Here is a 12,692-nt window from a genome sequence, read left to right on the forward strand (position 1 = left end):
GTTAGCACAGCACTCAGTGCTCTCAGCTTAGTAATTTCAGCTCATAGTAGGGGAATCCCAGTGCTGGTGCATCATCAGCCCAAAGAGAGCTCAGCTCGGTAACCCGTAACTAGATTCTTAAAGGAATCTAGAATCAGCTCTGATATTCAACAATGGGGAGAGGAGAAAGTGCAATTAGTGCTTCTGGCTCACACAAGCCACCCCCCCAAGTACAGATACCTGTCCCCAACCTCTCTCCACTCACTGGCTTCTGGCACCTGTGTCCCTTGTCTAGCGAGTGCTACTTAACTGATGGTGAGATCCTCTATCATAAAGCAGTTTCATAGTTCTTCATTCACATAATCAGGGCAACAACACTTTATTCCTCCTGCCCCAATAACAAAGAAATTGGGGATCCCACAGCGGTCAAAGTAACCATTTTAGGCTGCCATGTGCTATGCTAGGTGGGGTGGGTGTGCCTATGCAAAAATGATCAGCCCCGGAAATTCTTTTCCACACTCGTCATAATTCACCACCAGATGTCAGGGTAGAGCTCACCCTGACTCTGCTTACAAAGAAATTTTTAACAATTGTCTTTAATCTCTGTGCTTTAGCTGCCCATATTTAAAGTGGGGACTATAATATCATTTCACCTCACTGGGGTGCTGTGAAGATAAATTTGTTAATGTTTGTGAGGAACTATGGGTGTATGTCTCCCAGCTAGTGCACTTTCACAAAGTGGGAGCAGCAGAAGGGGCTAGACACCCTGAAAACAATCCTGTTGGCAGGGGCGGCTCTAGCTTTTTTGCCACCCAAAGCACAGCAGGCAGGTTGCCTTCGATGGCTTGCCTGAGGGAGATCTGCCAGTCCCACAATTTCACCACCAAATTGCTGTCAAATCCGTAGGACCAGCGGACCGTCCGCAGGCGCACTGCCGAAGGCTATCTGACTGCTACCCTCACAGGGACCGGCAGGGGGCCCCCCGAGGCTTGCTGCCCCAAGCAAGTGCTTGGAGCACTGGTGCTTGGAGCCGCCACTGCCTGTTTGACACCAAAGGTACCTACTTATGGCAGCTAGACCCTCTCACTACTCATGCTGCTGTGGCTACATTTCTATTTTTCGCATGCTGGTTCAGTCAGACCTAATAAGGGTATGTCTACTCGAACTGCAAATTATACCTCCAGCTACAGTATAGATTTACCTTATTATATCACAAAAACATCATAAAAATGCCCATGAGAAATTAATAATATTCAGAGCAGGGTTTGGATGGTGTACAGAAATGCACTGAAAGATGATAAAAATAAATAGCTTACCCATTCAGTGAGCACCATCAATCCTTTGCACTGAATGAGGCGGGGTGCTGTGGAAAAAATAATATGTGATCATCTAAATAAAGACTGTATCATAATGCATACTCAAAAGAGGGCTGAATTAAGGTTTCACAGGCAATTCCTAAATTTTGAGTGTTTGATTTTAAGAGATCATTAAGGTACAACAAGCTTTCTTTAATGCAATTTCCTAGGTTTTTTAAAATCTTAAAAATTGAAACTAGAATTCCATCATGTGGAATCATATTGAGCTCCCTTCATAGGTTATCAGCACGGTTGGGCTTTTTAAAGTCACAGCACAGACAACTGCTACTTGAGCTAACAGAATAACCAGTAGCAGTAGTAGGCTGTTATCCTTTATGTAGACCAGCCACTAGTGGGTAATGAGACACTTTGCCATTGGATTTCAAAGCTATTTGCTATTCAGCAAAGGATTGTTGAGATTCAGGAATGTGTTCAAGTCCAGTTTCTGTTTACAGACCCTTCTGTCCCATCCCTCACAACCAACTCTCCCTGTCCCCAATTCCTGCCCGTTACCTCCTTTGCTGCAGTTCCCCTTGGCTCTGCAAGTCCCCACACCACACTTCCTCTTTTCTCCTGACCCCTCCACAGCTCCTGCTCCTCTCACTTCTCCTGCCTTTCTCCCTCCTTTTTTCATATCTATCTCCCCCATCTGCTGCCTCCCTGTGCTCCCATCCTTGTCCTCTTATTGTCTCCTGCTCCTAACCATCTCCCCAGCTTATATCCCTCTTCCCCAATTTCTCATCCCTTTGCACTGAAGTGAAGCATGCTGGGTGGGCACCAGCAACAGCAGCATTGAGATCACCAGACAGACAGTCTCCTTGCTCTCAGTTCTGGTGCCTCGTGCCATAGGCTACACTACGCTGCATGTCTTTTGTGGTGGTATATTCAGTGAAAAGCAGGCTGCATCCACACTGTGGTGTGTGGCTACATGTGCCAATCAAAGGAGCTGGCAGTGGGGAGGCAGCAGGGAAAGGCTCAGCAGTAGGGAGCTGCCAGGGCTTTTCCCCATTGCCTCTCCACTGACAAAGTCTTTCCCTGCTGCTGGAGTCAGCCTGTGAAAGAGAGAGGCTCCAGCAACAGGGAGCTGCCAGTGCCTTTCTCTGTTGCCTTCCCACTGCCAGAGTCTATTCCTGCTGATGGAGCCATTCCCTGAGACAAGGAAAGAGAGGTGGCATGGCAGCAGGACACTACACTGCTAAAAACAGCAGTAGATAGGGGAGGCATTGGTTGGCAAGCAGGGTACATACCCACAGGATTTAGGCATGTCCTTACTCTGTGACTAACTACACTGCTATTTATATCCATGCTAGCGGGGCGTGCAGTGTATGTTCTCTACACCCTGCCATAAGAAGGGTGCAGTGTAGACATACCTATAGTGCCCTCTGGGAAGCTAGGAGGAATAACTGCAGGGAAAGTGCTGCTCAGCCCCTGCAGCCTTGGGTTGGAGCATGCTCAGCCACTCTGTGGGGATGGCACAAGTGCAGTCTGAACCTCACATAGAGGCAGGGCCGGCGCTACCATTTAGGCAGCCTAGGCAATCACCTATGGTGCCAGGATTATTGAGGGGGTGGCATTTTGCCGGGGGGGCGGCAGGCGGCTCCGGTTGATTGCCGCAGGCATGCCTGTGGAGGGTCCGTTGGTCCGCGGCTCCAGTGAAGCTGCCACAGTCATGCCTGCGGATGGTCGGCTGCTCCCACGGCTCTAGTGGACCTCCTGCAGGCATGCCTGCGGCAGCTCCACCAGAGCCACAGGATCAGCGTGGGGGGCAGCGAAATGGCCATGCGCCTAGGGCACGAGAAACCCTGGCGCCGGTCCTGCATAGGGGAAGGGGAGGGGAAGGAACATGCCCAGTACAGATAGAATCTCCTGAGATGTTGGCTGCCAAACTAACAAATTGCTACTGAGTTTGTGCAAACTGCCCTTATTCACCCACTTATTTGGGTGAATTTTCACAGAGATGGTGAAAGGCACATCCCTAACACATCTCCTGGGCCTCCCACCAAGTTTTAAATCCCTGCTCCAAACAACACAGATGTTAGAGCTTCTCCTCAAAAAATGATCATCAGAGTTTTTTCTAATATGGGCAAAATAAGATTTTTCTTTAACCTCATTTTCAGAAACAAATGAACTGCTCTATCTGAAACTTTTCAAAAGATTGCAGCCCTAGAAGACTTCTGGCATAGAACGTTTCAGCCCAAACATTTTAAGTCTGACAATGTTATAAATTACTGAAAACAGGATTGTATTCTGGGAAGCAGGAGTGGCTCCAGGCACCAGCGCACCAAGCACATGCTTGAGGTGGCAAGCCTGCGGAAGGTCCGCTGGTCCCACGGCTTCGGCAGATCTCCCGCAGGCTGCCGCCAAATTCGTGGGACCGGGGAACTCCTGAAGGCAAGCCACTGAAGGCAGCCTGCCTGCCGTGCTTGGGGAGACAAAATGCCTAGAGTTGCCCCTGCTGGGAAGTGTTGGGCAATCTTAACTATAAGCGTCTCCCTCTGCACCGCCTATAATTAAAGAGCGCACAAGGAAGTTAAGCTCTGTAATATTATGTCAGCCTTTTTACTTGAGTCATTGCCAAGAGTTATGAGAAATTTAAGGTTTTATGAAGTGTGTGACACAACTATCATATCCATTGATCTTCACAGATGACTATGTAGCAAATATAGTTAGGAGTTACAGCACCTGCAAAATTTGGGTTCTCTGATTATTTGCTGACATATTGCAAAATACAGCAAGTTATGCTGAGAGATGCTGTTTTTCATTAAAATAAATGTCCAGTAAGCAGTTTAACTAGGTGTGGTAAATGATTTGACTATTCTGCAAGTCAATTATAATTTAATGGTTCATGTTATGGCAACAGGTGCTAATGCCATGCATATTATAAGTGATTGGTATATGAGCACTCAGAATGAAATTCTCCATGGCAAGAGTTAAGGGAAACTCAATGCATTAATTTCACCCAGACACTTGTTAAAAGGGATTGTGTGGGTTAAATTTCTGTCCTTTGTCTAAGTGGGCAGTTAAACCTGTTTTAAGAGTTTGTCTACCAGGTGCATTAGTCCACATCAGAGGGGTGTAAATGTTAGTCCTCACGAGCACGTAGTGCACAAACTGGCCAATATGGACCCTGCTGGTGCACATCAGAAATTTCCTAGAACGCATGAATGTAGTCCTGCTTTTAGTGCATACAAGCGAGGTCCACACAAGCCAGTTAGTATGCAACATGCTAGTGCACACTAGAATTTACACCCTGCTGGGGTAGACTAAAGATTGTGTAGACAAGCCCTAAGATTCATTTGTGTTTCAAAGCAGATGCACAAAAGGAGAATAAACTCCCAGGCTCACCTTACCAGACCATATGCTCCGAGATAAAGAGTTTTGCATTGAAAGTTACCAAGGTGAAAAACTCAGGGGCCAAAGCTAGAAGAGTACAGTGTGGTAAACAGGAAAGTCCAAGGCTTAGTCTACATTAGGACTTAGAGGTGGGATGTTAGCATGTGTGATGCCAACATCTGCTAACATCCCACCTTAAAATCCTAGTCTATACAAGGCCCAAGAGAAACCAGGATCAAGAAAGAAGCTTCTTGGAGACTGGACAGTGGTGTCTTAACTGAGGTTTCTGCAAGAAGGAACTGCCTTTGTGGTGTCTTGACCACTTCTGTTCCAGGGCTATATTTGTAAAGAAGTCAGTTACGCTACAAGAGATCTTTGTTCTGCATCACCAATTTTGTCTCCACCAAAGAAAAGCTGACCTGCAAGACCTCAATCTGCTAGCGCTCAGCAAAAGGGCAACAGTACTACATGGCCGACATTTTTTTGCAAATGGCACATTTTCACAAAAATGCATTTTGTGGGGCACCAAAAATTATTCACGGAGTAGGGTCAAATTCAACAAATAGTTTTGGCTAAAAAAAATGAAAACAAAAATGTTGAAATGTAGATGAAAATTGACATTCAAAACATTTCATTTGACCCAAATGATTTCCCCCCCCCAGTTTTTCATTTCATTGGGTAAAACAAAAACAAAATCGGTTTTGGTTAAAAACTTACCATTTTTTTGCCAGTTTAGCCACTAAATTGAAAAAAATAAATTATTCACTCAGTTCTACTATATGAGTACATAATATTCATCATGTTCTTAAGTGTGTTCAGGGTCAGGACCTTAAAAAACCAAATTTCTGATTATTTTTAAATTAATAATTTTAGTATTGTTTTTCCTTACTAACCAAAATCTTGTATTATCTTTCTTTACAAGAAACTTCTACTTAATAATTTTTTTGCCATGTATTACTAACATTACTACAAGAGAGACAAGGTGGGCGAGGTAATACCTTTTATTGGCCCAGCTTCTGTTAGTAAGAGACAAGTTTTTGAGCTTACCAACTCACCAACAAAATTTGATCCAATAAAAGATTTTTTACCTCACCCACCTTGTCACCCTGTCTGGGACCAACACGGCTACAACAACACTGCATACAACATTGCTACAAATTACTTATACAATTGAAATATTATATTGCCACTCTTCGGAAGTTACAGTATTCATTATTTTAGTTTATTTCTTTGCATGTGTGTATAAGCTATGGCTGCATATATGTCCAAGTCAGATATGGTTTAAGCCACACATATGCACTGTGGGAATTGGAATTAATGATATTCTGCTTCAGACTTCTGTCCTCTACCATGAGAAAGAGAAATTTAGGATTTATATTCTCTTTGTCTTGTTTAGATTAGCCACTAGAGGGCAAGACAACAAACCAAGACCAGAGTCCTGCAAACAGAGGCAAGTAATGCCAAAATAAGTTTTGTAGCTCTGCTGAGTTTCTTTTTAAATGTGGCAATAATTCCTGTTGGCCAACAATAGTAACTATACACCATGTTTGCCATTTATACACTTCAAAGCACTTAAATGTTATTCAAGCCTCACCAGACCAGTGTGAGACATACCCTACGCTTATAATGCACAGTTATATTTTTATATTGTTTCTGTCTAAGGAATATTGTTTTGGAGTCCTTTGATGTAGGTTAGCTACAGTCCCTTTAAATCTAAAGCACTATAGTAATACAGGCTGGGCATGGATGAGGTCAGAAATGTTGAGTTCAGACAGCTAGTATGCATGACACAGGCTTGTCCCCAGCACTATGATATTTGAAATTCCCCTGCTAGCTTGTGACTCTTGGGCAGATTCTGCATCTAGAAGGAAAATTACAGTAGTTACAATTTGCAATAAAGGGTTGTTTGCAAGGAAGACAAAAGTTTCCCTTTAAAAGTTATCGCACACCATGCTCTAGTGGAATCAAGTGCAACAGAAACAAAAAGTCAAAACTGACTGAAGAAATAAATTAGTAGAAAATGAAGTGACAGTCACAGGTAATAGGGAGGAGAAACAACTCAAGGGAGGAAGAAAAGACCCAGTCCTGCTCCTAGTGAAATCAACAGCAAAATTCACTTCCATTCTGTCAAAGCTAGAATCAGGCCTCACAATTTGTCAGACCACTCTGTTTTATTAGCGCAGCGCTCCGCCAATAACACCCAGATAACGTGAGTGGCCATGCAAGACCCAAACAGTCTTATTTATACAGATAAAGGAGTGGGAATTGGACAAAGAAAGCAAAACAGTAAAATTCACCTGGGGCACAGCATGCATATCCTACTTCCTTACTAACTCTTATCGATCTAAGGCTAATACTTCACCAATTGCCCTTAAACGGTGCAATTGTTCTATGTTAATGTCTGTATTCCTGACACCTGGATTGCAGCGTTCCAACATTTTTGCTTAAAGGTACAGACAGCATTTCTTTAATCCTTTCTATTTTCACAATATAATTCATTCTACTTTCACAATTCCAAATCAAACACAATAGGCAAAAATAGAAGGGAAGAGATGAAAACACAGAACAGAGAAGGTATAGGTGGAAGAAAGAAAAATGGAAAAACCCATTCTGAGAGCTATTTCTAACCTCTTATCAATATAGGTGAGAAATGTCAGCTCCATAACAGAAAATTCAAGTGGCATCAAGCGATTTAGAAGCAATAGGTAATGAATGACTTATTAAGGAACTAAAACTGGGTGGGAAGAAAATACCAGACAAATTGGAAGAACAGAAGGAAGGATGATAACAATGTTTGCATTAGAATGCTTCAATATTTTATCAGTGTAACAGATTGCTTATGAGATGCTCATCTCAATATGGGATTCAAAATCTGTAGCAATCTCAGACTTTTCTTGACATTTCTTCCTCTCTCTGTGCCATGTAATCTGAATTAGTGACTGTACTTGTGACTGGCTGCCCACAGTGCAGTGGCTGTGCAGCTGGATACCATTATGTATTTGGCAGTCTCAATACCTTACTTCCCATCATGCTTGCCCTATATGCAGTAGGGCTGTGCTGGCCAGTCCTGCTCTTAAAGGGACAGTATGTCCTGTGACAGAAAGCATTACCTCCCAGGCTATGCTAGTGGAAAATGGTGGGCTTTTATCTTCCATATATCTTGCTGTTAGGAAGAGTGTGGATTTGCTACTGCTTTTCCCATGTGTTTTGCTCAGGAGCCATGTCAGGGCAGGTGGCCATTCCTCACAGCCGGAGGCTGTGCAGTGCCAGGCTTTACAGATCTCTCAGGTGTGCTGAGGGGTCAGGCCTCACCGCTTTACCCACTCAGCCTCTGGCAGGATCCCTGCAGCGCACGGGCTGGCAGCACATGAGAGGCACTCTGTAGGGCTGCTGTGCCTTTGGCTCTTACACAGCATCTGCAATAGAAAGGATCCACATGGGCAGGGTTTGGGGGATTTTCCCCAAATACTATACACAGCATGCAAGGCCTAGCCACATCTACACACTGCGGCTCTGGGGTGGGGTTGGTGGCTTCTGAACACAGAACACAGTGAGCGCCCTGTCCATGGGATAATCTGTCCGCTCCTCCATTAGGTGGGGTCTGGTCTCTCCAGAAGCAGTTAGAAGGGCTGCTGGAAGGGCTCTGACTCAGCTCCAAGCCTTATTCTGAGCCAGAGGGATCCCGCACCTGGGATGGAGAATGAGGCTGGCACATTTAAGCCTCTTGCCATGTGCAGCGGTGATGGCACAGCCTCACAAGGTGCTGATCCTGCCCTCCACTCACAGAGCTGGGTTGGGGAGGTTTGGGAGGGCTGTTCCTGGCAGCAGTCCCTCCTCCCACTGGAGGCAACATTTCCTTGGCCTGTATGAGATGAACGGGAGTCTCAGCTGGGTTCTCTCTGGACAGTGCCCATTCTACCCAGTGCTAACCAGCCCCTCACCCAGGACAAACAAAGGGGGATCAGGTCACCAAGCCAGTTCTCCCCTTGCCTGTCACTTTGTGCCTGCAGTGCAGAAGGCTGCTGAGCAGCCAGGGCACCATCGCCTGGGTGCCGGGCTAGGCACCACTCCCTGCAGGCCCCAGGCTCCCATAGAGCACCTAGGGATGGAGTGGTGTGTAAGGTGCCAGGTCTGGCTCTCTCTGTCCAGTGGGAGCTGCCGCGGCTCAGCCTGTGGTGTCTCTGCAGGATTCAGTGATGGCCCAGTGCCCAGGAGCAGCAGCATTGGCCGTGCTGGACGAGATGCTAGAAATCACGGCCCAGAGCCTGGTGCGCACTGAGGTGGCTGAGCACTACCAGGTCATCCGGGAGCTGGGCAGGGGCAAGTATGGCCATGTGGTGCTGGTGACACACAGGCAGAGAGGTAAGGAGCTGCCCTCATCTTGGACCCGCACACCACCCAATCTCTGCTCTCTCTGACCCTCAGGTCCTCTCTCCTACTGCCCTGGGTAAAAGGCCAATGGTCCCATCTAACCTGGAATCCCTCCCTCTCTCTGCTCCAGATCAGACCAAATGGGTCCATCTAGTCTAGTATCACCCAGCCCCTGCTGCCCCAGGTCAGACCCTACGCACCCAGCGTGCAGCTGACTGGGCCTACTCTCAGAATGGCCATTCCTCTTAACCAGCTCCTACAGTGAACACCTGCCCTGAGGATCTGGCTGGAGATTCCCTGTGGCTGTGAGTTCCGCGGTTCCTTGCCCCATGGCTGCCCAATGCCCTGCCTGTCTGGCCATGGTGTGAGCAGCTTTTCAAGGGGAGCCTAACCTCTCTCCTGCATCCTCAGGGACCCCCATGGCTCTCAAGCTGCTGCCCAAAGCTCACACCAAGCTGCACACCTTCCTGTATGAGTACTGCGTGACGCTTTCCCTCGCCACCCACCCTGCCATTATCGGCATGTTTGGCATTGCCATTGAGTCCAGCCAGCACTACGGCTTTCTTTACAAGCCAGCGCTGCACAAAGACCTCATCTCCATCATCAAACCATGGGTGAGTGCCAGGAAAGGTAATGAGACATGGGGCCTTCTCCTGTAGGAGGCACTAGCACCCATCTGGCCAGTCTGTGGGAGACTAGTTGGCTTAGGGGGTGTCGGGATGGGGCTTTCCCCATTAGGGGGCACGAGCTCTTATCCAGCCCCAGCTTGTGGGATGGGTGGCTGAGGAGGGGAGGGAATGGGCCCTGCCCAGGGAATGGGCATTGCCCCACTAGGGGCGCCACCTTCCTCTCCAGCCCCAGGTTGCAGGGAATGACTGTACCCAGAGAACCTCCATCTCCAACATTCGAAGTGCCAGAGTGTCCCCGAATGCAAAGCTGGCGGGTGCACGTTTGGCTGGTGAGGCTGCCATGGTGCTGCGGGTTGCAACATCTCCTCTCTTTGTCACTGCCCAGGATGGGATCCCCGAGCCAGCTGCCAAGCAGTGTGCCAAGCAGCTGGTGAGTGCCCTGGAGTTCATCCACAGCCGGGGGCTGGTGTATCGAGACGTCAAGCCCGAGAACGTGCTGCTCTTCGACCCTGAGTGCCGGCGTATCAAGCTGACCGACTTTGGGCTCACCCGGCCCAAGGGCACCCGGCTCAAGCTGGTGGCTGGGGTGATCCCCTACACCGCTCCAGAGCTATGCAACACCACCAGAGCCCAGGGCCTGCCCATTGATGCCAGCCTGGATGCCTGGGCCTTTGGTGTGATGCTCTTCTGCCTGCTGACCGGCTACTTCCCCTGGGAGCAAAGCCTGCCAGCTGACCCCTTCTTTGAGAACTTCATGCTGTGGCAGGAGTCAGGCCTGGATGAGGACCTACCATGCCATTGGAGGTGCCTGACGGCTGAGGCCACTCACATGCTGCGGAGCCTGTTGGTCCTGGATCCTGCCCAGCGTAGCCGTCAGCGGGGCCCTGCACTACGTCGACTGCCCCTGGAGAGTGGAGAACTGGCATGGTGAGGAGCAGGCTGTGGGGTCCTAGAGAACCTCCTCTGGGGGAGTGGAGGCCATCCCCCTGTGGGGCCTGTCTATAGGATAATTAGTATCCAAGGCCCTACAGCGTGCCTCCAGCAGGACAGGAATACATTGAAAGGGGCTGTCAAAATAACAGCCATGGCAAGATCTATTCCAAAGCACTGAGCTCCAATTCCTGCCAAATCCCACACAGGTGCCAGTTCCCACTGGGCACTGATTCCCCAGCAGACACCAATCCCCCTGGGTGCAGATCCACCCTGGCTGCTGATTCCCCAATTGGTGCCACTTCCCCCTGCCCACGTGTTGATCCCCTCCAGGCACCAGTTCTCCACCAGGCACTGATTCAGCAATGGAAGCCAATCCCCACCCCCCAGCTTCCACACCCTGACTCTGATAAAGGCAAGTCTCATTGCTGTGCGGAGCACATCCCTCTGGAGCAGTTTCTGTGCATCACAGCCATTGCATTATTACAGAAATAGAGATATATTCATCAATAAATTCCCATCTGTGGCTCTTTTTCACTTGTAATAAAATCTCCAAGCAGGGGCCCATATAGTGTGTGAGAATGGGTTACAAAGGGCTCCCTCCCTGCCTGGGAGCTCTGCCCAGGGTCCACCGCAGCGTGCCAGGGAATTGCTGGGGGACAGCTGCTGGGGAGCCAAGAGGCTGGAAGGAAGCAGCTAGAGGATAGGTTCCAGGTCTGGCAGGAAGCGAGTAGATGAGTATTGGGGGCGGGAAGGAGTTGGGAGGGGCTGAGGGGCTAGAATGTGGTTGTCGTGGGATGGGTGCCAGGTCTTGCTGGAAGTGGGTAGCTGGGGACTTGGTGTTGGGAGGCTGCTGGGGATGTAGTTCTGTAGTGTCCTGTCTCTCGCTCTCTGTCTCTATCTAATAAGTGTCCAGCTCAGCTGCCAAGAGCCCTTGCAGCTGGGCTGGGAAACTGTGAGCAGAAAGGCAGCTAAAGCAGGGCCTTAAATAGCCCCATGCTGGCACATGTCTGCCAGGCCTGGCTGTGGCTGCTCAGAGCATGAGCTGGGTCTGGGATTTCCAGCAGTGACCTACCAGCGAGAGTCAGTCACACACACAAAATTCTCTCACCTCTCCTGGGCCAGTTTGTTTCATTCTGTCTTAAATGGACCAAGGTCAGACTCCAGCAAGGAACTGAGTCTTTCAATTGTTTTTCTCCCTTCCTTGCATGTTTCGGGGGATCCAGAGAGCAGGATACATGCATATTACTGGTACTTTGTTAAGAGTGCAGGAATGCTAGTGCTTAATACTTTCCCTTTCACACACCTATCAGAGAAAACATGGATTGCTGCTTTGAATGGCCCTTTCTTTGTTCTGAGCAAGCAATGCAGGACAAGTCAACTCTCTCAGCAAACACATACCAGGGTTCAGACTGCTCTAATCTTTCCTCCTACTGCCCTCTAGGGGCTTAGTTAGGAATTCTGGTCTTTCCATCCTGTAATTAGATACTACAACTTTGTACATAGGGCACATGCCAACTCTTTTTCTGCAAGTTTTGGTAAATCCTCCTTTACTAGATGTGTATTTGAGTTTCTATTGAGAACCAGCAAGGAGCAGAAATACTGGGCCTAGTGCTTGGAATGCCTATACTAGTGCCTCTGAGTTTATTGTAAATGTAAATGGTGTACAATACATGCTAGGCAGTTTCCATATACTCAGAAGGATAGTCACTGATACAAGGTGTTTATAGCCCAAGGACAGAGGTTAGGGGAAGGAGAATGGCAACAGGAAATGTATACACAATCTGTGTATGCCAATATGATTCACTGTAAGCAGAAGTGGTTCTTTAAGGTGGAATTAAAAGTGGCCAAGATACATTGTGGATGAACTCATGGAGGTCATACTGTACACCGGGCATTATGTGGAAGAAAGCACGGAGGTTCTTGTGTGAAAAGCAGATAAATGAGAGGACCAAGCTGGGAAATTGGCAGAGCGACAGTGATGGGGACAATATGAAGCTTGACAAGGGATGACATGCAGGGAAGAGCAGAGTTGTGGTGAGCTTTTAAGATGGTGCCAGAACCTCAGATTTGCTGTGATGGCAGACGGGAAGCC

At 48.1% G+C, this 12,692-nt stretch overlaps 1 protein-coding gene across 1 annotated transcript; it reads left to right on the top strand.

The window, feature by feature from the left end:
• The first annotated feature begins 8,863 nt into the window (after positions 1 to 8,863).
• LOC116834332 (serine/threonine-protein kinase SBK2-like) lies at positions 8,864 to 11,305 on the top strand. Its single transcript, XM_032796332.2, has 3 exons — positions 8,864 to 9,029; positions 9,450 to 9,652; positions 10,053 to 11,305. Exons 1-3 carry the CDS (start codon positions 8,864 to 8,866, stop codon positions 10,596 to 10,598), a joined length of 915 nt encoding a protein of 304 aa, XP_032652223.1. The 3' UTR covers positions 10,599 to 11,305.
• The last annotated feature ends 1,387 nt before the right edge of the window (positions 11,306 to 12,692 follow it).

Source organism: Chelonoidis abingdonii, chromosome 2 (assembly GCF_003597395.2).
Source record: "Chelonoidis abingdonii isolate Lonesome George chromosome 2, CheloAbing_2.0, whole genome shotgun sequence".
In the NCBI taxonomy this organism is placed as follows: Eukaryota; Metazoa; Chordata; order Testudines; family Testudinidae; genus Chelonoidis; species Chelonoidis abingdonii.